Here is a 25,717-nt window from a genome sequence, read left to right on the forward strand (position 1 = left end):
TTATCTGCGATGTAAACAAAAGTGAAAAACTTTACAGTCTTCAAGTTGCACAAGTGCAACCCAACTGATCCGATTCTGATGGAGATGGACGAATGATCATGTGTTTCTTGAAAGATACATTATCCGAACTAAAGGTTAGGCAACACGATGAACAAATCTGGAACAGTTTAACATATCATTTTCATATTATATGGAAGGAAATTCAATTTAATAGATTCTAGGCGAAGTGAAAGGCAAACGTTACAGACAAACATCCACATAACTTCTAACAGAAGTTGGTTCAACCAACAGGAAGAAGTCCTCGCTACTTCTCTCTGCGGTTGTCAGGACACATTAATTGCAATTGTGACTTCGGATTTAAGCTTTAAGTCTGTCCATCTGTCCTTCTATTGGTCTTCTACTCTTCTATTCAACTTATAGACCGCAGTTGTTGAGATGTTTTGATATGAAAGGTGTTACACACTGACGCGGTTTGGTCCATGAGCGAACGCTTTGTAGATAATTCGGATCGCACCACTTTCCCAAACACTTGACATATGACGATCTATTTGAAAAGTCCTCATGTGAATCGTATGAATACCTATAGCCGTCATATGTTGAACTTTTTTTTTTTTTTTTTTTTTTTTTTTTTTTTTTTAAAGGTTAATAAATAAAGAATTAAATTTATATATATGAACATTGAACGATTCCTTGCTTAATTTTTTTTCTTTTTGTCTGAACAACCCGGCGAACCTGCGTTGTTTTTGCGATACCAGGTTCCCCGTTTAGATTCAATAAATTAAAAAACAAAATATCAGAAAACTCCCTTTTTTTTTTTTAACGTATATTTTAATGCTTTAAACACGACGTGAGCCTTTATTATTATGCATGTAGTTGAGGGTTAACTATGAATCATTGTTATCAATTATTTAAAATGCTAAGACAAAATTTCAAAGTTATTGGTCCATGCAACAAAACTAAAAAGCAAAAAAATTGTAATGAATAAAACGCATACAAATATATTGCTCTCAGCAGAAAATCGTGGCAGAGTTATTCAACTTGTATTAAAATTGTTTTGTTAATGGAAAAGAAAAAAAAAAAAATTATATTTACATGTATTATAAATTTCATCAATTAGGAGGAACAAGTGTAGCATAAAAAATACATTACGAAAAAAGAAAGTAAATTTTGGAATTTTTATAAATATAAAAATTGATCGCAAATCTATTAAAGTAATTCAAATTCTCTTCTTTTTTTTTTTAATGTAACAGCTGCCGGCAATACACATTTTTGATAGCTTAATTTAGTTTTAGCACTAAATAATTTTTTTTTTTTAATTGGAAATCACATTCAAATAATTGCAAATTTTTTTTTTTTTTTTTTGATTTTCCGAAGGCCAAATTAATTTTCAAAATATCTATTAAAAGATTTTAAACAAATGTATTAACAAATTCAGTTAAGTTTCATGTAAAAAAAAAAAAAATTAACTAACACGCACGCACTCATGATGTAATATTAAACTAATAAAAAATCAAAAAATAAAATTATTCAAAAAAAAATTGTGTCTTCAAAAATAAGAAAAGAAAAAATATTGAAGTCATTCAACGGTGGTGTAGATGGAAACAAAAATTTTGAAGAAAAACATATCCATAAATATCCTCAGATTACTAATGGATAAACTACAAATATATATGTATATATATGTATATATATATATGTATATATATGTATATATATATGTACATGTATGTATATAAACACATATATATATATATATACATGTAAATATATGTAAATATATGTATATATATAATATATATATATATATATATATATACATACTAGTCCATGCAGTTATACCTATAATATATATAAATATATGCATATATATGTATATATACGTATATGTATATATATATATGCGTATATGTAAACGTCGAAGCATTTATTTACACCACGTCATTCTATTCTAATCAATCAATAATAAATCACATATCGCAAATCCTTTGCCAGCGTTCGGTTATCTTTTGTTGCAATAATTTATATAGACCGATTGGGACACATAGGGATTTTAGTAACTACTAAATCTTGCTACTAGTCTGTTGATCGTGTCGGGCACTATATTTAGGATTTGCGGGCATCACAGTATCGGTTACAAAATCATTGGGCCCCTCTAGAATACCTTTGGCATGAGCAGCTGCAGTATCACAATCTGTACGCCTCGAGATCAATAAACGTATATCGGTGTGCAGCATTAAACGTCCAGAGCGTGATGTTTGAAATCTAAATAAATAAAATAAACAAGTTTTTATTAAAAATTGTTATGCTCCTGTGCTCTACTAAATAACCTTGCACCACTCTCTGTCATGCCATAACAATATACTACAAATTCTTGTAATCGCAAGGGTCTGCAGAATAAAATGAACATTGACCAATGGCTTTATTGCCAACTGCCCAGCAATTATTTAAGAGATTCGCGTAGCGAAAGTTATAAGACAAAAATTTGCAATTGAAAAAATTTCTTTCTACTTTGATCCCCCTGTCCCTTCTCAGGCTATTTATTTCAATTCTGCAATTATTTTTCAACAATTCTTGCAAATATTTATCTTTCGATTTTTGTAACCTACACCACAACTTATGGCATACGATTATGTTAAATTTATGATTTAGGATAGGCCCACCTTTTACTACAACGCTCGATTCAGAGTTACTGGCAAGCTTGTCAGTCCATTTGTCCGTCTTGTTTACTTATGTTCAAGATTGATATTGTAAAGTTCGGTTTAAGTCGAATATAGCTACGTCTTTACTTTTCTCTTCTATCATTCATCGGTTGGTTACCTTAAATGTATTGAATAACGCAGACTTTTCATATGCTCCGTGGATATAAAGTGTCCTAAATTGCTCTCGTTTCTAGCATTCGGTGTACGCAGTTGTTGTTGTTGAGTTTGCTTTTCACGTTGCTGCTGCAATAGCTCGGAATTTATTGTCACAGTTTTATTGCAATTATTATTAGCACAATCAACGACACCATTATGTTGCACATGTTCAGTACACATATCTGACGTTTGACCACCATCGGCCAAAATACGTTGACGCACGAATGTCTGATGTAAAGCAGGCATGTCACGCATATCGTATGGTATTACAAACATGCGTACTACAGTGCCCATGGGATTCAGTAGAGTGGCTTGTACGGTACCAAAACGCGGTACAGTATAGCCCTTGCGCGGTAAACGAACTTCACACTGAAAAGAAATTAAAAATAAGAAGACGTTCAGAATATATTTAAATATTTAATTTTCTGAAAAAGTCCATCTGATATGTTCAAAAAAATTAAGGGAGTAAGCCATTGTGACAGCTTAGGAAAAACGACGACTTTTTTTTGTGACCCAAAGAAAAGTAATAGAACAATAATTTATGAGGAAGTTATCAGGCGTTACTTGAAGTATATCAAAAAAGAATCATTTAATCTACATCCTTGTATGGGGAGGAGTACGTAGATGACGAGTGTGTAAATGGCGAGTGTTTGAGTGCAAAACTGAAAAATTTTTGAGCAAACGAAAAACCCGCTCTTTTGTAAATTAAATTTTCATTCGTTATCCTTATTAATTTTAAAAAAATTCTGTATAAAATTTTCATGAAAAAAATGAGAATTGTTTGACTTAAGCTGAGAGCCGTCTTGAAAAATGCGTACATTTTTTGTCATTTTTTCCATTAGTCGGCAAATCCAGGACTACCCTTCCACATTCAAATATTCTCCTTCGTTCTCTTTCCTTGATGGTTCTAAGGTCGAAAATGGATGTTTTGCTGCGCCTGGCAAAGAAACAAAGCCAGAATGTTTTCGCTTTACATGAGGGAGACGAGGGCAAGGAAGTGTATAATTTAATAGCCGATTTCATAACCGACATCAAAAATTTATCCGAAACTTTTAACGTCTTGGCAAAAGTATTGCTAAAGTTTTTAAATCGCTGTCAATCCCGTATCCACCCAAGAGTTGCCTTAGTGAAGCTGCACTAACGTATTTTTGTGCGGAAACGGTTTTAAATACCTGAATTCTGAAGCGATCGCTTAGTGTGCTGGAGAAGTTACAAAGCAATAAGTGAAACATTAAGTTTGTAGATTCCACCAGTTGTTCATAATATGTAGGTGATCTCTTCTCCCGAAAAAATCACAAGAAAAAATATCATGTGGATAATGAATACTTTTTGTCACGTATTCTAGAGGGTCCAAAACAACTATTAGGCAAAAAAAAAAAAAATTTCTTTTTTTTTTTGAAAATTTACATTGGTTTACTCCCTTAAGCTCGATTACATCAACCAATTCAAATTTCTTTCGATCTGCCATACAGTTAGCACACTACTTACTTACAACGTCGCTCACCTCCGACAACACCGACATATTAAAAAAATCTATTACTAATTTTCATACCTAAGCGGATCGGTGGCTTTATATTCCTATCTTTTTTGCAGCCATTAGATAGATAACACTATTGCATTTAGTCATTATTGGTTTTGTGGAAAATATTTCGATTGCAATAATCCTATAAATTGCTTATAAATATTTTGTTAGTGTTTTTTGGTTTTGCACTGCGCTCTCCCTTCCCGCATGACATGTGAATCAAAAAACATAATAGAAATGATAAAATTGTAGATAAATTTATACTCACCAGATAGGGTGTACTAAGGGTTTCACCATGTAATTCATAAAAATAAGCTGCCGCTGGTATGGTTAACTGTGTAGGACAAAAACCACCCGATGCGCCCAATAACAGCCGAAAGCCTACGACTTCAATTTTGGGCATTAGTCGCCTTTGCAGTAGATTTTCTTCTAAATTTCCCAATAGTGACTTGCGTGCGAAAACACTGGTCAAGCGGTGACGTGATTTAATAGGTGAGGTTACTAAAGGACTAAATAAATTGCATTCGTTATCCTCATCCGAATATTGCTCATCCGAACCGAGAGATGAACGATCCGACCGATCGGATAGATGACGTGATCGCCTTTTGTATATAGTTGAAGCCTTAAAGAAACGTGGCGACAACGACGGTGAATTAGGTAAGGTGGGTGCAGAATTTGATTTTTGTACTGTCGGCGTTGTAGGTAATGTCGACGAGCTCGTAGGTGATTCAAATGAGAACGTCAATGATGTCTCCGTCCTAATCCCTGCCGAATTCGAACCGTCTTTGGTTTTTTGCTTAGCACCGTTCTGCACAATAGGTATGGATGGCGAAATGGCATTTGTAGATTGATTCGTTAGCATCGTCATTGGTGAAGTTGTATTACAAAATATTGGTGTTAGATTTACTTTAAGCAAATTACGTCTATTGCTAGTCAAATTAGCTTTCGATATTAGCGTACGGCTATTGCATGGTGTTGTTGCGTCGGTTTGCATCTTATTCCCACCGTCACCGTCACCATCGCCCCCAAAGTCTCTTATATTATCAAAATTGCACACAATTTTTAATTGTGTCGGCTTCGATGCATGTTTGCATGATGCTTTACCCGATTTCTGACAATCGGTAGGTGTTTTAAATTGTGCCATAATTCTGTTACCATCGTTCGCAATACTGTCGCCTTTAGCCTGTAGATCTATATCGTCATTCATTAATGGTGGGCTGGAACAGTTACGTTGCTGCTGTTGTTGTTGTTGTTGTTGATGATGATGATGATGATGATGTTGTTGCTGTTCTTGTTGTACTTGCTGCTGCTGCTGCTGTTGTTGCTGCTGCTGAGGTATATGAAGTTGCTGACGTCTAGGCTTCAGAGAACATCGTTCAATATACGGCGTTAGCTTCGTGGAAGATTCAAAATATTCCTGCAAATAATTTACTTTTTAAATAACTAAACGGGGAAAACTATTTCTTTTATTTTAAGCCAAGTGATCAAAAAGAGTTCACCTAATGTTTCAACCTGGCCATACTTGGCCCAAATTGTGCCAAGTCTCGAACTCCTTGCAATTCATCCATCCGTGATCTGTATGCCCTTTGTCATGTGTTTTTTTTCACACGCACCTACTATCGACTATTGTTGACAAAAACCTGGCGATGTACGCAAATGAAAATTATCCTTACAAATTACCTTGGACAATGTTTGCAAGGACAATGGACATTCTTTACAATTTGTGGTATTTATGTACTCAAACCGCTAGACAGACGATGCGAATAAAAGGTCGACATTATTTTTATATTGAACTGGGTCATGCTGGGAAATATTTGTATTTCATTTTTAAACCAATTAACTGGAGTATATACGTCATGATCCTTCCATCCGTACTTGTCGGATTTTCTCATAAACGAATGTCTATATATCATTTTACCATCACCTAATTCCGTACTACCCATACTCTTGATATGTCGCCTATATTCGTCATCGCTAAATTTTTGCGACGCAATTTAAATGCACAGTTTCCAAAGGGGTCGGGGCACAGTCAATTGATCAAAAGACAAAAAGACATCTGCCGAGACAGAGTTATATACACTTGATGGGTACTCTGATGCATGTGTGTAAACACGGTATCGCAGAAGGACATATCTCATTTACAATCTTATTTACATCGACTCTTTAGAGCAAAGTGCTACCACGTCATCTAGGCTATTGACTCGGAAAATGCTCTGTCCCATCTCTTGTTATATAGACAAAGTGTATCGCTTATTTATCAAACATTGAAGAAAAAGAGTTCCAACATAACAAGAAATAGGGTAGAGGGGCTTCCCCAAAAAAGATTCCAACTCAATTCAAAATTTCGGATTGATCGGAATTTTATGTCTCTCCACTTACGAGCAACGTTTACTTGTGATTGCAAAAATCTGTTGTACTTAAGAATCACTTGATTTACTTATTTATATCTTGCGTCCTTCTTATTATAATATAATAGGCAGAATACTTTTGAAGCAAGGCGAATACGACCCTCATTTTCTTACCTGTTCCATGACTTCGATTCTGTGAATGTCGTTTAATATATTGTCTACCGCAGGTATTGTTGCGGCATGAGTTACATCATTACTTTGTAAGTTGACTTCATCGGTTTCTTGGCCGACAAGTTTCGTTTCGCTAATTTGTTGACCAGCGTTTTCAATGGCAGTTTCATCGTTTTTGTTCTTATTATCATTTGAGGCAGTTGTGGTAGTTGTTGTCGTTGTCCTGATATTAATCGGCGACAGCAAACATTCATCTGAGGAAATGTCTTCAGTCGTTTCGGCTGCTGTTGGTTGCTGCTGCTGCTCAGTCATCATTTGTGTTGGCTGATTAAAGTTATGTTGGGTTTTCTGACGTTTGCACATCTGGCAACTGATTATGTTACTGGTGGGAATGACATTGCCAACAGAGCTATCATTTATCGTTGCTGCATTGGCAGTGGAGTCATTGCAATTGTTTTTTTGTACTGCTTCACTCGAATTTTCTTTGGTTTTACGATGCTTTTTGGCCGTTTTTGGTGTACGTTGTATCGCCTGCAGCAACAGTTCCGCCTTATTACGCGGTGTATGTATTATATCATTGCTGCTGAGACTACTGGCTGATGAGTCACGTTCAGCTTCTGCCTCCAAATCGTCCATTTCCAAGTCGCTCGACTCCTTTGTGGAACAAAAATTACTTCTATTGCATCTTCTTCGTTGATGAATACTAGCGCCACTGCTTGTACTTAGACTGTTTCGACTGTTCTTATCTGTGATATAATTACATTTCAGACAGACCATACTCCTTTTGCCGCCACAAAAACTACAACAATTCAGAGTTTGAGAAGTTTGAGTGCCGGTTGAGATCATTTTGACTTGATGTAACGTTTCATTAGTGGTAACGCCGCCCCTCTCTTTCGCTTGTCTTTTATCTATTGTCGGTGACGAGGGCGTATAAAAATTTTTCATTATTTCCATATGACATCCTTCATCGTCCTGATCATCGTCCTCATCGTCGCCATCTTCTTCGTCGCCCACCTCCTCATCCATAAGCTGCGGTAAATCATTCCCATTTGGTGATTCCTTACGGTTAATTGTCGAGGTGTTATTGTTGTTGGTAACGCAAAAATTTTCGCCACGTTTGCGTTGCTTTTTATCACGTTTAAACATGCGTTTGCGATATTTAAGTAATTGTTTTTCGCGATGAGTTAAATTCGCGTTATTTGTACTAAAAGAGGAATTGGAACCGTCATCTACATTAACGACGTCATAGCAATTGCTTTCAACAATTTTTGCAGAAGCGTCTTTTTTTAAACTATTATCACTACAATTGCCATCTTCTTCTTCTTCTTCTCCATTTTCTTCATTTCCGCAATCGTTGGTTGCAGTAGTAAAATTCACAGATTTTATTTCCTTTTGATTCGTTGATATTGATATCATTTTTGCCGCTGTTTTTAATTTTTGTTGTTGTTGCTGCTGCTGTTGTTGTTGTTGTTGTTGCCAGCGCTCTTTTACATTATTATCACAGTTCATGGTTAAATTGTTTAAGGCTGGGGTATGGTTTTTTGTTGTAGTCGCCATTGTTCCTGATGCATTTAAAATTTGCGTTGTCACAGGGAGAGTATTACCAACCTTCGGTGGTATACCCCCGGTAAAACGAGGAAGACTTTTCAAACAAACCGACACACAGCAATTTTCCGATATATTGACATTTGGAAAATTATGAACATTCGGTTTCGAATTAAAGCAAGCAGTGGAATCGTATTGTTTAATACGATAAAGTATATTAAGGCGCGGACGCCTTTGCGAACACCCTACTGATGATGATAACGGTGAGGATGATAATGTACTTGCAACTGATACGGCTGCTGCTGTTAAGGCAGGATTCGATGACGCGTTGCCAGCCAACGTTGCTAAATCGCCAGCAGCACTAGTTAACGGCGTTGTAAATATAAGGCGGCCTGTCTCGCTAATCGCCTTGTCCGATTTTTTTATTAAATCATACCAGGCACTAACTTGTGAGAAGTACAATTGACTACGAATGGCACTACATAAAGAAGGCAGCGTCATAGTGGGCGGTGGTTGTCTAACCAAACAATATATATGAGTTGAATTCATCATATTAACCCCTTAAACTCGATATGAACTCACTTTTCTTTCAGGTTTATAATCCATTGTTCTAATAGTATTTTATGACCCACTGGACCAAGATAAACTTCTATGCAAATAGCTTCACCGCGCGCCAAAATGGCTTCCATTTTAAGACAATGGGCACGCCAACGTGTACACTGTCAACACAAAAATTATTTATAAAAAAAATGTCGGATACAAGATGTAGAAGATAACATTAATGTTGTACATACCGTTATGTTAACGTATGACTTATCACAGGAATGTTCCTCCGTTTCGCAACCGTCAGTTTTCATGAGACCCATCTTTCGGAGGAATTGATCACAATGTGGACCTTGTTGAGGAGCCTGGTTACGATTACTAGCGTTAACTGAACTTGTAGCCGAAATGTCACGCTTGCCAGCAACGAAACTCGATGATAATGGTACAGCAATGCGTGCCGTCGTGGGAGTTGATGCTGTTGCAGTCGACGCTGGCGGAATATTACGCAGCCATAGCAATGACTTCGGTGATTGCACTGCACTGCCACTGCTGCCGGCTGAACCTGTGGATAAATCTGCTAATTGGGGAGAGGGAAAACGTGGGCTATTGTTGTTGCCGCCAGACACTGCACGAAAGGAATACTTAGGAGTAGAAGGGCCGCTACTGCTTTGAAAGAAAGGGCTGCCTACACGTAAACAGGTATTGGTGGCTAACGATTGCAAAGAGCTCATGAAGTTTTCATTACCAAAACCGATACCGGATCCACCAACACTATTACTATTACCACCACCGCTGATTGAGTTAGGCGAATTGTACATATTAATACGATTTAAAGCAATACGTCTTATGATTTCAAAGTCAGCTTCTCGCTCACCGTTTTCACCAGTGTCCGTTTTAATGGCCAAGGCCACATACTCAGGTTCACTGGCATGTCGAATACCTTCCACGGCGATTTTTTGTTCACTACGAACCATCTGAACATTAGAGGAGGGTGATTCCTGTCGTAGTTGGCTGAGCTTTTGTGACCAACGACTTTGTTGACTGTCAAATGAAGAAGAAGCACTACCGCTACTGCTACTGTACGAATCAATGTATAGAGTAGAGTCGGGAGAAGTGTTTAGTTTGCGTAATAAGTACGCATTCATTTCATTCGCGCCCGACATCAGGTCTCCGTAAGCAGCACGTGACGTAGAAGGCTTCGGTGACTGACGACCAGTTTCCATTGGATTTCCACTCAGTAATGGTAATTCACCTCTAACCGCTGCTTGTAGCGGATATTCATCTTCAACGAAAGCTCGCCCTTCCAATATTAAAGAAGCTATGCCCAGTAAAGCAGAAACATGATTTGGCAAACCACCAACATTACTGATAGCATTATTGCTACTACTATTCAACGTACTGATGGGATTTACAACGCCAGTAACTGGTGTCGATGATGAATTGGTCAAAGTTGTTGGTATCATTTTACTTCGCTAATAACTTTAGTTAAGTAAATATGTTCAAAAAAACTTTCTCAATTGCCAAACACTAAAAGTAGATAAATGAAAATAAAGAACAAAAATATTGAATTTTAATATTTGAATTTTTAGAATATCGAATGGACTAAAATAACATATCATGAACATAGAATTTACTTCTCTTGTCGATATATGCATTAAGGTCATAATACAAAATATATTCAAATTTAGGTCAGTAGGTTAAGAGAATCTAGTTCATAGTCCTACATAAACATATAAGGATAGATGTGCGCGAAACTAGACCACGTATATAGTCCTTTTTTCCTCTTTTTTTTTTTGTGAAAACCCCTTCGAAGTACTTCTATTGCATGTGACGTCACATTATCTGGTACAAGGTTTTTCAATTCGCACATTCATTACTTTCAAATCCGATTTCATAACAGCACACACTTATATATATATATATATATATATATATATACAAACATCGTACTAATAAATTGATTTATATATGCATAAAAACTCTGGCAACAAAAAACAAAAAACCAGTTCAATGTTTTTAAAGTTTCGAAACATGTTGCTGAGAAAGGGAAAAATTGCAAGCAAGAGAACACAAATAATATTTGAGTCTCTTTTTGTTTACATTTTGCTCATATAATATATATATAGTACAACAGAAGTTTCAAGTTTTTATTATGCTACAGAAATGAAAAAAAAAAAAAAAACTGTTACTTTCAACGATGATAACTTTTAAATTGGGGATAAGTAATAAACGGAAAAAGTATTAAAAGTGTTCACGTATTTGCCACAGCTTATGGCTTATAAATTAAAGAGAAAACGAAAATTTTATCGAAACGTGTACCAATTAATTATTTTGCATTGAAAAAGTGCTGAATATATTTTATATAATTAATAGATATATTATGTATAAGAGATGTTAATTCGCCAAGATTTTGATAACTTTGAAAAAGAAAAATCTATAAAAAATTTAATAAAATTTCACATGTCTCGATAAACAAACAACTGCAAGTAAAAAGTTGCTTACAAGCGAACAAATATATAATGAAAAGTTACTAAAATTTATATAATCAACACAGCTGTTCGTACGTTGCCAACATCTCTAACTTTTATATACACTGTTGTTTTGTTTGAAGTCTTGACCTGCATATGCTATTTAGAACAGCATGCACGAACATTTCAGTTTTCATGAAACAATAACATTGTAAGTTTTTTCTTTACTTAGTTTAGTTTGCGTACGAGAACATAATTAACATAAGAGAAACTTGTATGCACTTAGATGTTTTGTGTGTGTGTGTGTGTGTATGCTTGTATATATATATATGTGTGTGTGTGCGTAAATAAGTGCACACATAAACAGTTGGTTTTGTAAAAAGCACGCCTTAATATTTTCTTAAGAGAAATATAAAAATAGCAGCAGCGTTTGAACATAACATGCATAATAATAGCATTAATAGGCTTATGTTAATTATTTCAACGATGCAATAACAAAAACTTAAATTATTTTGGCCTTGCTTAAGTGGTGATTCTTGCTGCGTTAAGTAAATACCAATCAAATAATCTGCCTTAAGTGTTTACGTTTTAGGATACATACAGTAAATCTTAAAAAAGAGGCAAAAGCAAAAGCAAAAGCGCAAAAGCACACCCAGCGAACAATTCTTAGTTACTGTTAGTTGCATTGCATTTGCGTTTGATTCCATGCGCAAAATTTATTCTTATACCCACTATCAAGCAGTGGAGACTAATTCTGCCCAGCTATTCGTATTAGTCAGGAATTATCATCAGGCACCCTGTGAAATTAAATATTTTTCATTTAAATCAGGCCCACGCTGTGAATGGGTGCCGCCACAACGCTCACTCACGACCGTATAAATTAAGACAGGAAGCTGAAACTTCGCCTATGCAATCGAAACGAGTAAAAAGCTATAGTGAGACACTGTTAAATACTCTACATTACTCTACAGGTATTCATGTAATGGTTTTTTTTTTTTTTTAAATAAGGTGTTATATGGGAAGTGGACGAAGCAGTTGTCCAATCCGAATCATTTTAATAGCGTTCGACTTTAAGCCAAAACATGTCAATATAGCAAATTTTATCAATATCTCTTAAAATTTACAATCTGTAGGTGTAACAAAAGAATTAAAGACGAATAGAAAAGCATAGTTCGATTCAAATCCTGAAGGTGGGTCCATCCCAACTCCTTCGAGGCGTTACTTACATCCGCACAAACTTAATATGCACCACACACAAATGGTGTAAGGTATAACAAAAGCATACAAAACAACATTATAGCTGGACAAGGTCGAACAGTAAATACCCTACACTACTTCACCTCATATAGATAGTTTTTTTTTCATGCAAGAGCATACTTTTTATTAAAACCCCCATATCTTATGTTCGAGCATCGCATGACGCGATCGAAATTTTGCAAAGTTAATTTATTTTCTAAAAATCTCATTACTTGTCAGTTTCCGTCACAAAAACTAAAAATTATACTTTCTCTCCATGCGCTTGCTTTTCATGATAATATGTTACTGTCTAAAAATAGACCTATGGGATCCAAATTCCCTACTGGTAATTTTTTTGTAAAATTCTGCTTTCAACCAGTTTTCGTCACGAAACCGTTTCCTGGAGGATTTACTATTCATAAGAAATTCTCAAGAAATGGATGCATGTGGTTCAAATTTCGTTTAGGTAATTTTCATATCAAACTACTCTCATGAACAAATTTTTATCACAAAACGTTAGCAATTAGTACTTTTTGACATATAAGATTTCACATTTCCTGAGAATCCCTATATGGGGTGGTATCCAAAAAAATAGACCTAGGTAATCTAAACTACGTGAGGATGATTTATTTATCATTTTACTCAGTTTTCGTGGGAACAGTTATATGGGAGGGAGTTCAAAAAATTGCCTCAGCTGAACATTCTTCATACCACTTTAAAATGTCGAAATACTATTACACAGCGAGCTACCCTCTCACCTAACCGACAATCGATCGAAGCTTTGCTGAAAATACTGTACTCTAGCTGTTGCTCTAGCACGGACAATGATTTTGATTTGCAAGTGCGATATGTTGTCTGTGGAATATGAATGGATATCAAAAATTCGTATTATTGTTCGTGGCACTTACCGCTTTTTAAAATGATTATTTTAGGATAAAACGCCAAAGTTGTTTCAATTCGCATTTTTGTTAAAAATGCATTCGTTCTGTAAAATAATAAAAAATTGAAAATTATTAAAATTTAATCTGTTAAAAGTAGTGGGAAAATTGATTATTCATTTTATCGGGCGAGCACTATATACTGGCAAGCGAATATAGAAAAATCGTAAAATTTTTAGCTGATTAAGTGATCTTGGCATGTATCGTGATTGGTCTAAAAACACATTAGTGTTTCGAGTTTTCAAAAATTGTTTTCTGTAGGTCAAGACATTTTCGAAAGAAGTAGAAAATTATATATATATATTTCAAAAAGATCCATGAGCTAGAGAAAAAAATGGTGGAAGTTTTGAAAATTACTCAACAAAAACCGCATATAAAATATTTGAGATCGAATGAGTCCGTTTTTTGAACTTGCATTTGAAGCCCTCTGTGGTGGAAACGTCTGGAAATGTGATTAATGATTTGAAGTAATATTTAAATTTACCAAATGGAAACTATGTACGTTCCCATCTTTGACACTGCGCCCATAAGCCTTTATACCGTAACAAAGTCTAATTGTTAGCACTTTACGCTGAAAGCAAATGAAAAACATCAGATCTTTGCTGAGCATAAAAATTTCACTTTTTTTCAATTTAATTGCGGTTTCTTTTTTTTCTCAAAATAAGGGTAGTAGACTTACAAAGTTCCCCCACAACCGAATATAATATTCCGGATTGTTTACATAAGCAGCCTAAATAGCTGCAGTAAATATTTGTACGAATTTTTCGTTTCAAATCTTTTTTGTAGATAGTAAGACAAATGTTTTATTTACTTTAAACGTCTTTGCAAGTAGCTGACATCTTCTTCTTCTCCTTTTTCTTGCATTAAAGATGTCACATGATGTGGAATCAACAACTATGCAAGCAGCTATGCAAATGTGTACTAATTTGCACTGTTCCGCTGTAATTTCCGTGACGATAAATTTTACTTTAACTTTAGTTTGATTTAAAACTTTCCGAGTTTTTTGATATAACTACGCATCCTTGCGAATGCCGCACTCGCTGGCTGCCCACGGGTATGACTTTCTGAACAGTATCTAAAGCGGAATAAATTGGATTTTCCTCGTGGGCTGAGAACTGGTTTATAATGTTAACAAGCAAATTAATATATGTAAATTTCTGGTCTATAAAATATTTCCGCTTAATACGCAGGGAAGCTTGAGGAAATTAGTTACTTTTCTAGGTGGCATCTAGGCCATATAAAAGCAGACGGAAAGAAGACAGAACGCTTAAATTGATCTCCCTTTGCCACCGCTATGTTCAAGAGAAATTCCGCGGGTATATCAAATATCAGAAATATTTCATTTCTAACTTGGTAGCACTGTGATAAGCATCACATCATAGACATCATTAACGTTTCAGTTGCGCTTGGTTTTTTACGATGCAAAAAGTATTTTTTTCCGATTTTTACAACGCGTGATTGTGTTAAGCAACGAATGATCAATCAATCATGAAGCGCCACGTTGCGGTTAATAAGACTTGGATTTAAGCATACGACCCGGAAACAAACGACCAATCGAGCGAATATCGTGCAAAAGGTGAGCCACGATCGAAACAACCGACCCAAAGTCGCTCACAAATCAAGATCACGTTAACAGTTTTTTCGATTATCGACTATGATCTTCGAAAGATGTGGATGCTGCAGGATTGTAAAAAAAATATTATGCTTTTGGAATAATTTCGACACAGCCTGCTTTGCCGAAAACAATAAAGAAATACGTCTTTCCTTCTCAATGCAGATCGATGCGCTATTCTTTGCAAATAATAGATTACTTATGGATACCCCACCACTCGTATTACTTTGTCGGTGATTTAATGGGTACTTACAAGCGCAATCGCATTATAGTCTTTCGTTCGGTGAAGGGATGAGTAGGTATTTTACGAAACGAATGTTTACAACAATCATGTTTATTCCAGAAATATTAAGATTACCTTAGGGTTACTAACAGTAAAGTAGAAATTGAAAATTTTGATTCGCAAGCACAGCCTGAGTCATACTAATTGCATTGTCACGAGTAAATAAACGCTTTCTGATTCGTTGGGTTATATTTAATGAGAACATATGTACATGTTTGTTGTTTGTAGCGAGTTTGACACATTCTGAGGCTAAACTTATGCTGATTATTATTATCAAAGACCACAATTCGAACATAGACTAATTGCTTGTTCGTTTGCGCAGAGTATGGTAACGTGGTTGACGGGTTCATTTATGATAATGCCTTTAAAAAATGAAGGGTCTTCAAAAGTCTCTCAAAATAAATCAAATGCACCGGGAAATAGATAAAGTTTTGCGTTAAATTCCAAGTCTAATGATTTCTAAAACTATTCATATCACTGCTTTACTTACATGAAAACGATCGCGAAATAAAAAATAAAGTAAAGCAATTGGACAATACCGACCATTCAGTACTCTGCACAATTTTACCTAATACGATTCTTCATTGATTTTCGTCATAATATTGTAACTTTTTTCTATGTAAAGTTCACTTACCACTTTTCATAGACGCCCTTCACTGAAATGCATATATAAACATTAAGGGGAGAACTTTGCTCTCGAAATAATTGCAAATCATCGAAACAATCAAAATCTTTTTTTAGATGGAATTGGCACTCCTTCATTTTTGAGCCATTGGCCACTGTTCATAATGCGTGCACAAAGGTCACACACTTTTCTGTGAAGTTAAGATTGCATAAAACTTCGGAATGCAGTAGGTACCGACAATGGTAATGGCGTGAAAAACGAATGAACAGCAGGTCCGTTACGTTTTTTCGGCGGAAGCAAAACAATAAAAGGGCTCCTGATGATCACGTCTCTATATCATGCAATGATTGTTGCAGAAAATATCTAGATGCAGTTAAGCGCGACCTCTTTTCATTGTAAAGTGAGTCTAAGTGATTTTCTTACTACATCCAAATTTTTCGAAATTGATATACTGATACTTTTTACGCAATGTGTACACACGCATGAACCTAAAAGCAACATTTTGAACGAGAAGCAAAACTTCGTTTTTGCACATATTTCACCCTTCTTCGCGTAGAAACAAGGGGTTAATCAAGTTTTCAACGAATTTCTTTGCTACAACTCATGTTAACGTAGAAAGGATGATTTAAGCAAGTCTTCAACGAATTTCTTTGCTACACGTACGCGAATCAATTCGGTGGCAAGCATTAAATAATCCTCATTCAAGTATTCATTGAAGCAGCCACATAATATAAGTCTGTGTTATCAATTGTTTTTTTTTTTTTTTTTTTTTTTTTGATAACGTACGTAGATACGAAAGCTTACTTGCAAGCCTCTTAAGTCTTGCCTTGCCCGACTTTGTGCTAACGATAATGGCAAAAGCAAAATATAATATGTTTGCGGTTTGCCCCTTTATTAAACACTTAGCATAATTTGTTGTTCCCCTATGCGGACCATTATGTAGTAAGATAGTCAGAATTTTTTTTAACAAAGAAGGAGTAGACATAGAAAGTAAAACTTGTTTTTTTTTTCGAAAACTACTTCTCGTTAGATGAATATGTGAATACTTTTTTTTAGAGGCATCAAGTGTGTCGGTCATATGAAAAGCAGAGCCAGCCGGTCTTCATCTTCATAATCGAAGAAATTTTCAATATTGATCACATTTTGTTGTTGGTCAAAAATTACGTACAATTTTTGATGCACTCGCTGCCACTTCGTAGAGGTTATTTAACTTTCTTTTGATTAAATGATGTTATCATTAAGAAAAACTCTGTAGCGCATTGAATTGTATAATCTTTTCCTGAGAGTAATCGTCAACTTTGGTGATTCGGAGAGAAATTCTCTCTCAGTGATCTCACGAATTGTCATTCGGCGATTCGCTTCCATTGATGCCTTTATTTTGTCTTTATCAGCTGCTACTGGCCTTCCAGATCGTGATGCAAAAGTCTCGAAAAGGAAGTTTGCAAACCAGTTTAGGCATTGGCGTTCCGCCCATTCATCGCCTGCATGGGCCAATCAATAATCTCCGTTTTGCTAGTAAGAGAAGTAAAATACGTCATAAATGCTGCTCATGTTTTACTCAGCACAGTGAATTGTTTGTTGTTGAATTGCTATTGACTTGAAGTTTTCAAGTTCCAGTGCATTTAGTACTTTGAGTAGCGGTTTTTTTTAATAGAATTGCAATAAAATAAGTGTAATATACTTGATTGGAATTCGCTGACAATTGCAGTAATTTAGTTATTTTATTAACATAAATATTATTTTAAAAAACCTGAAACTAAGAAACAAATCGCTTAGGTGGAGGAGGATATCTAAGATTCACCACAAACTGAATAGAGTTTTTCTACTCGCTTGCAACGAGTATATGCATACAAACGTACAAAAATAAACAAAATTAACAAGAAAAAAAAACAACAAGAAATAGCATAGCGAGAAACAAAGAGAAACTGCGTAAAAATTGAGAGAATCAGTTATCATGTTTTTTTTTTTTTTGTTTTAGGTTTTGAGGCTATATATTTTTATAAATAAATTTTGTTGAAGCATTTAAAAAAGGGAAACAAAACCGCGCACACGTATTCACATCACTTAATGTGTACACATATACGTCATATGTCTAATTTCATTTATTGATTATATCAAACTTAACGGGCCACAACTACAGTAAGAGAAGTTTACGTGAAACAAATAATATCGTATAAGAATTAATTTCGAAGGATTTCTTAATAAAACGAAATGTTTTTATTTAAAAAAAAAATTTGGTGAAAAATATCTCATTGTTTCATGACACGTAACTTTTCACATCTTTCTGGCAACATATATATGTAATCCATGCTGATTAGGTCACAATACGCCTACTATGGCTATCCAAGGGTGGACATATTGGTAGGTATAGTCGTAAGAATAGAAGTAACGCTAAAGGAGGCTGAAAATCGTCGACTTAGACAAGCCATCATCAGACGGGGCGGCAACGTTTTATGAGTAGAATTTTGAATGTATCACCGATATGCGGCCTTACTTGGATAAGTAGTCCTATAAATGGCGGAGCATTGTTATATTGAACAAGGTTTTTGTAGTGATTTTTCCTTTAGCGATCGGCGCATTTGCATTAATAGTTGTTAGTAACGTTCAATCCAGTGGTGTTTTATAAGGGTTAGAGAAGTTCACAATATGCGGATGGAACATCAACATGGAGAAGTAAGCGAGAGGATCAAGACGCGTCCGCTTGCAGACTTCCCTACTAGGCAATTAGGTAGTGTTGAAGTTGAAGATTTACTGACGGGTTTGCAAGTAATCGAGGAAGCCAGAGGAATAATCGTATGATGGGATACCCGCCCTTGTTGCGTTAATATTTGCTCTTTGTACATTAAAAACCATGATAATGCAGTATGAAGTAATAATCCGACTGCAAGAGTGGCTTTAACACATCACGTAATGCGGAATAACCCAAAAGCACGACACGCGGGGATTGGAAGGCACAAACTTTGACTGCGGCAGAGTTCCTTCCTTCGGGAAGTGTCATGACGGTCGCAGATGCAGAAAAAAATTAGAGTTGCAGATAAGTCTCGCCCTGCCCGCCTTGCTAATCGTCCAAGATCGTTGATAAAAGTGGCCCATAACAACGATTTGACTTTATTTACAATTAACACAGGAACACGAAAACAGCTTGGACGCCAAGCTTTACAGGCATGTGGTCGGTTTGGCTAAACTGCTTCTGCGCTTCGGAAGACCGTCCATCACAATTAATTAGGCGTATTCAAAAAATCTGTGTAGTTCAAACTTTAGCAATACGCAGGGAAAAAACCTAAAGGTAATATTTGATTTCAAAGCAAGGCCAGTCAGTAGTTGTGTTTTTGTGTCGCCCTCTATGCAAAATTCGCAGTTCAATTACGATTGTATATTAAATTGAAACAATTCTATGTAGAATAGAATTCTACGTATGTAATTTATGTTGAGTGTAGAGAATGATGGTAAGTTTTCACATTACGGATAAGAACAATATTCTTCTTCTTTTTGAATGTTTAGTGAGATAACAACAAATGTAATAGAAAGAATTTCATGTGTACACACTAAAAACAATGATGCTCAGATTATAAATAAAAAGTATATATTATTAAAAACGGGAAATTTATGGAAGATATCGGAAAAGTTAAGAAAAGAGAGCTAGAACAAGGCACGAAGAAAGTTGCATTTTGGAAGAAATATTTAGATGAGAAATGAAAGACGCAAATATTCATATCGGCAATTTATAATATATTTAGTGGATTTCATCTTCTTTTACAAAGCAAGATTTTCTTCATAGTACTTCTATTTACTTTCGAATTTGAGGGAATCTTATGTTTTCCGACAACAAATTCAGGAAAGTTATATATATGTACGTTCCTGTTGAATCGTTTATCCGATTCCTACATGGAACGCGAAAGAAGAGCCATTAGAACACTGATTATACCCTCTCTTAAAAATGTTTTTACAATTTATATTCGTCTTCTTCACTCAAATAGCTAACGCCACGAATACAATTGGTCTTCCGATTAATCAATAATCAAGCAACATACTAACCATAGCATATAATATTATAATAATGTTAGAGAATAAGCACAAAATCCGCCTTCCGAATTTTTCAATCTGAAATGAAGTAGTCTTAAAGGTATGCACAGTTTATCATACGAAATGTTATTTCGAAAATTTTCTTCACAATTCAGAAAATAGTTTTTTAAATAATCCATAGCGCACCTAATGCTGTCGACGCTTTGATAGCTAATTAAGGAAATTCTTAGCAAAATTTCTAAAGTGTAATGCTGAAAACAAAGATATAGAGTTTAAAGAGAGTTCGCATTTCTAGTTAGGCTTATCCTTCGCAAGACATGTATTCCTCTCATAGTCGAGAAAAATTAGTAAAAGGCAATGTTCTGCTTTTCTTAAAAAAAAAGAAGAAAAAGAGAAATCCTATGATGGGTCACGGATTACACATTCACCGTTAAATATCCGACACCACCCCACAATTATTTATACAACGATTTTTCAAAATAAGATGTCACACATTTCAATAGTGTTCGTCCTTAGGCCAAAACACATTAGTATACCAAATTTCTTCAGAATATAACAGAAATTGTGCTCTGTAGTTAATAGCTGAACATAAGAACGCCAGACAGACAGACAGACAGACAATCAAGCTTGAATCGATTCAAAAAATGGCCTGAATCGATCGGTATCATAAAAGATATGTCTAACTCAAGCCCCTCTGGATGTTGTGTACATCCGCACAAACCTAATATAACCTTACAGCTTTGTAGTAGTGTAGGGTATAAAAGAATTCAATTCACTAAAGCTTTTATTACTTTAAATATTAATTATTCTTTTCTCGCCTGCGTGTTGTCTTTGATAGGGCAAATTTTCCTCCATTTTATCCATTTATTATTCTCTCTTCCATAATAACATATGTGTTATTGTGCTTGCTATTGGCATGATCGCTTTTATCCATAAAGTGGAAAGTTGGCATCATTCACAAACTTTGCGCAGTATGCTGAATTGAAACAATTCTAAATAGAGAATTGCATTTGCACTTTGAAGTTTATATAAAATGCGGCAAAAATACCACAATTTATGTTTAAAAAAAAGCCACAAAAAATGAAACACAACCACCCTGTACTAAGGAACTTGTTCAACTATGTAAGAATTATAAATTAAATTATGAGATGATTTCATACTAAGAGGCAATACCACGTTGCCAATTTTCCTATTTTTTTTTATTGTACATTTAAAGTCATAGATGATCTCGTAACAATGCTTATGGACCGACTGTAGAATAAAATACGTTAAATACGTTCAAGTCTTTACCGATTGACTTCAAATTTAATGTGTACACATTCCCTAGCGATACGAATGATTTATTTGATTTGCTCATTTTTGTAAAGGGATTTTTTAATCGATTATTTTGGAATTTTTTACCAAAGTCAATGGCATTTTCTTCAAATCAATGTTTTCAGAAGATCCTCTTGAATCATTAGAGAACTTTGCTATGATATAACTTAAAGGCGCAACCGAGAAGGCATTATAAAGATCAGCGGTTGTGTTGCGAGAACTCCTCAGCCGCCATTTTTTTTTTTTAAAGAATTATTTTAAAAAGTTGTCCCATACCGACATATTGATTAGTCTCCACCTTTAAAATTTATCGGACTGTGTCCTTTTTTAAAGCGGCACACGTTACTTGCTTTTTGCGATTTTATACTATCCAAAGAACTAATTGGGCAAGTGATCGAGAGCGTTGCGGCTGAAATTACCAAACGTAAAAAATATCCAGATAAAACGAATTCTGGCCAATTATGGTTTCAATTTTTAACTTTCTTGTCTTCCCTTCTTTACAAGACAGAACTAGGTAAAGTAACACTACCTTAGAGTATAATAAAGAAAAACTATGTTAGGGTACTTGAAAGCCGTTTAATGCCAAATTAATTATTAGTTTTGCTAAGCTCTCTTACTCTTCTTACGTTTGATGTTTTGTATATCTGCGACATATGAGAATATGTGTCAATTTTTCCATTAAACATTTTTTTTCTAAAAACAGCCAAAAACAAAACCACATATGCTTAATACATGCTCTTGCTAACGGAGATAAAATAATATAAAAAAAAGAAAAAAAAAACAAACAAAAACAAAAAAGAAAATAAAATCAGAAATGTATATAAGCAACACTTACATGAATATCGTGGCTGTTGTTGTTGCTACTAGTAGATGTTGACGGAGGTTGATATAATTTCTTGTTGTTGTTTACTTTTAAAGCTTTATTTGAATTTTTTTTCTTTTTTCTTAGCTTCAAAACAAACGTTCGCGAAGGAGAGAACGAAAGAGAGAGAGAGGGAGAGAGAGAATATCGATAGGTAAGAGATAAATTGAGGAGTAACTCTTAACAATGAAATGTTAAAAACAATATTTAGTTTTTTTTTTTATTGTTGTTATTTAATTTTTAAGGATATAATAAAGCTTGAAATTTTTTTTTTACGAAATGATTTGAACTGATATTAGCGTTTATTATTAAAATATTTGTGCTTAAAAGGAGATTATGGAAAATTACATGATTAAGTAATTTTCGTATTTTATTTTTTTTTTATTATTTATTTATTTTTTTTGCATAGATTTGCTTGTGAGAGCTATGTTGCTAAGTAGATATTGGATATGTTCCAAATGTTGCGATTCTGCTATGGTTATTTCTTCTTTACATTTCCTCAAGCAATTACGTCGAAAATTACATTCGAGGAAAATTTCTTTTTGTTTAGTGCTTGTATATTCTAGCGTATTACATTATCCATTTGTGCATTACATTGTTTCTTTCTACCTCCTTCTTTTTTCAAGAAACTGCATTTGGGGATTATTTATTGTTAAATTTTATGACGTCTTTAGACTTTTTTTATAAACAATCCTTCTCAAAATTTTCTCGTAAAATTTCTTGCAAGGATTATATTTATTTAATTGGTGGCTTTAAAACACAAAATTTCTCCTATTAAAAACTTCTTGTGTTGTCTTGCTGTTGCTGTTGTTGGGGGAAAACAAGTTTTATATTAGGGATTGAACAAAGAAAGAAAACGGGCGACATAAACACAGCCAGTCACGCACGCACACTTACACGCACTACTCAGAAAACTAGTATCACAAAAAAAGTTGTGAGCTGCTACAACTGTGATGATGTTTGGGTTATTGAATTTAAATTTTTGGTTCACAGGAAGAACACACATTGCTGGACGCCCCCTATAAGTACTGTTTGATTGTAGTAAGGTATAGAACGGCGATTCAGCATTTTGTTTTATATACTTTCAGTATTCGTACATACATACTTATATGTATACAAATTTATGCATAAACACATGCCATATTGCATAGCAGAGCATATATTTAATATATACTTCAATATATACAATTTAATGTATATATTATTGCTCCTCTTCTTTTATTTATTTATTTATTTTTTTTTTTTTCACTATTAAAAAAAATTAAGTATTTCTATATAACTTTATATTCGTATAATGCAATACCATAACAAAGTATATAGACAGTCTGATGTATGTAAACACTCTTACGTACACACAAAACACAATGTCTGTCCGTTTAGCTGCACTTGGACTACACTCCGTGTTGGCTGCGTTCTTAGTGCTCGCTCTACCTTTTTGCATTTGATTCCGTTTTAATGCTGTTGTCGCTCACGTTGCTTCAATTCGACTGAAAATCGAAACTACACTCTATAAACAACAAAGACCCAACAATCAACTAGCCAGCCAGAGTCAACCAGGCAGCCAACCTATAATACATAGTTATATACACATTATATATATTTTATACATATAAACAAACATATAATGCGCACACAACCAGTATAGCATGAATGTGTGTTCAACTAACGTACAAACTTTTATATAAACAAAAAAAAAAGTTTAACAAAAAATTTTTAGCTTCTACTGTATATATACTGTGAATAACAGTCACTGCCATGACTTTCTAAACAGCTGAGCGTAGCGCTAGCTTCATGTATATACATGAACAAATGCAAAAGAAAAAATAACAAAAAAAAAAAAAAGAAAAAAAAACTGAAAAAAAATTGAAAAAGAAAACAAAACCACAACAGAAACGACAACACGTCAAAGCGTAATATATACAAATAAAGCGAATACATAAACATGAATGCTATTGCCTATGATATTTACATTTTGTATATAACAATAACAATAAGCTGTCATACAAAACATGAAAAAACGGAAAACATATGAGAGACTACTATGCAACTCGTATATGCGTATACATAGAAATATATATTTTACACAGAAGTACATACAATATGTGATGAACATCTATATTTATATTTTCTGATAACTGATAGGTTGTAATAACAGTTAGTGGAAAAATTCTCATTTATGTTTTTGGTTTTCCCTACGTTTTTGTTTTAAGATACATAACTATATATTTTTCATGTTAATTACTAGCAAATTGTTCATTATATATTAGATATGATACTTCCTTTGTAACACACAACCATTTTTCGGGAGAATCCAACTACATATAAGAGTGTACGTACTTAAGTGTTTTTAGTCTTTCATTGTTTTGGGCTTCGGTGGAATCTTCTTTTTGGAACACAGTTCATTTTTTTCCTCATTCACTTTCAGCAGTGCAAAAGAGCTATAAGCTTTACAAAGGGCAACATAGGTCTCGAAAAGAAATCCTACTGTTAAGTAAGTGATTTCTTCGGCGTTACTTTCTCTCTGTTTTTTTGTTAAAACTCTCAAACTAGAAGCAGAAAAATAAGATTTGCCTTTCATCAGAGTTTAACAATGAACTGAATTCGCCTACAACTCTGGGATAACCAGCTAAAAGCGAGACAATAGTGTCACTTAAAACTATTATGCAAAAATTGTCTCAATCATCAAATCAACAACAAATATGGGGGATGAAAGTGTACAGAAATACACATAGAATGTTGATTAGGTGGAGATCCTTAATGTGAATTTATATTTGATGAGACTAAAATATTACACGTAGGAATTACAAAACTACAGAATGATAGGCAAATCAAGGAAAAATTATTAAATTACGTATATATACGAACATATATGTTGCAAATGTTTGTTTAATACATACATAATATTGAAAATTGTCGAAATCGAGATCAAAGCTCGCCAAGTGAGATATAAAATCAATTAACAAAAAAGAAATCTGGATGAAAATTGATCAGATCAGATCAGATCAAGATCAAGATTCAATAATTTATCCCACGTGATGAGTATTCAAGATTCGTTTCAAGGTGAAACATTCTCAGTTAATTTATTTTATAATTTTTTCATAACTTTTTTTTAAAGTCATTTTTATATTATTTCTCTTTTTGCATCTATAAGAAGCCTATCTAAATGATTCTCTTTAAACAACATGTTGCTACACTTTGTTATAACATACTATGAAACACACTCTCTCGTTCTTTGTTTTTTCGCCCTATCTCATTTTCACTTTGCTTATAGTTTCAACTCTCAATTTCATGCGCACAAGCAATCATATGTTTTTTGCATCATTGAAAATGCTGATACATCGAAACAAAGCAACTGCACACTCACGTTCAAAA

The 25,717-nt window shown here is 34.3% G+C and overlaps 1 protein-coding gene across 4 annotated transcripts in view; it reads right to left on the reverse strand.

Moving 5' to 3' along the window:
- Positions 1–1,836: 1,836 nt before the first annotated feature.
- The window catches only part of LOC119641574, a 51,305-nt gene continuing 27,424 nt past the window's right edge, over positions 1,837–25,717 (reverse strand). Inside the window, exons 3-11 of one of the 4 annotated variants that reach the window (XM_038040327.1) lie at positions 23,698–23,911; positions 22,319–23,149; positions 13,597–13,673; positions 9,236–10,511; positions 9,024–9,160; positions 6,900–8,958; positions 4,646–5,794; positions 2,818–3,224; positions 1,837–2,262 (exon numbers count right to left, since the gene is read on the reverse strand). In XM_038040327.1, coding sequence (XP_037896255.1) covers positions 2,061–2,262; positions 2,818–3,224; positions 4,646–5,794; positions 6,900–8,958; positions 9,024–9,160; positions 9,236–10,447 — 5,166 coding nt within the window. In that variant the 5' untranslated portion in view covers positions 10,448–10,511; positions 13,597–13,673; positions 22,319–23,149; positions 23,698–23,911 and the 3' untranslated portion in view covers positions 1,837–2,060. Of the gene's footprint in view, positions 2,263–2,817; positions 3,225–4,645; positions 5,795–6,899; positions 8,959–9,023; positions 9,161–9,235; positions 10,512–13,596; positions 13,674–22,318; positions 23,912–25,717 lie in introns of all 4 variants that reach the window. The other 3 variants (XM_038040326.1, XM_038040325.1, XM_038040329.1) reach the window with 3 other exon arrangements.

The sequence above is a fragment of the Glossina fuscipes genome, unplaced genomic scaffold, assembly GCF_014805625.2.
Source record: "Glossina fuscipes isolate IAEA_lab_2018 unplaced genomic scaffold, Yale_Gfus_2 154, whole genome shotgun sequence".
NCBI classification, from domain to species: domain Eukaryota; kingdom Metazoa; phylum Arthropoda; class Insecta; order Diptera; family Glossinidae; genus Glossina; species Glossina fuscipes.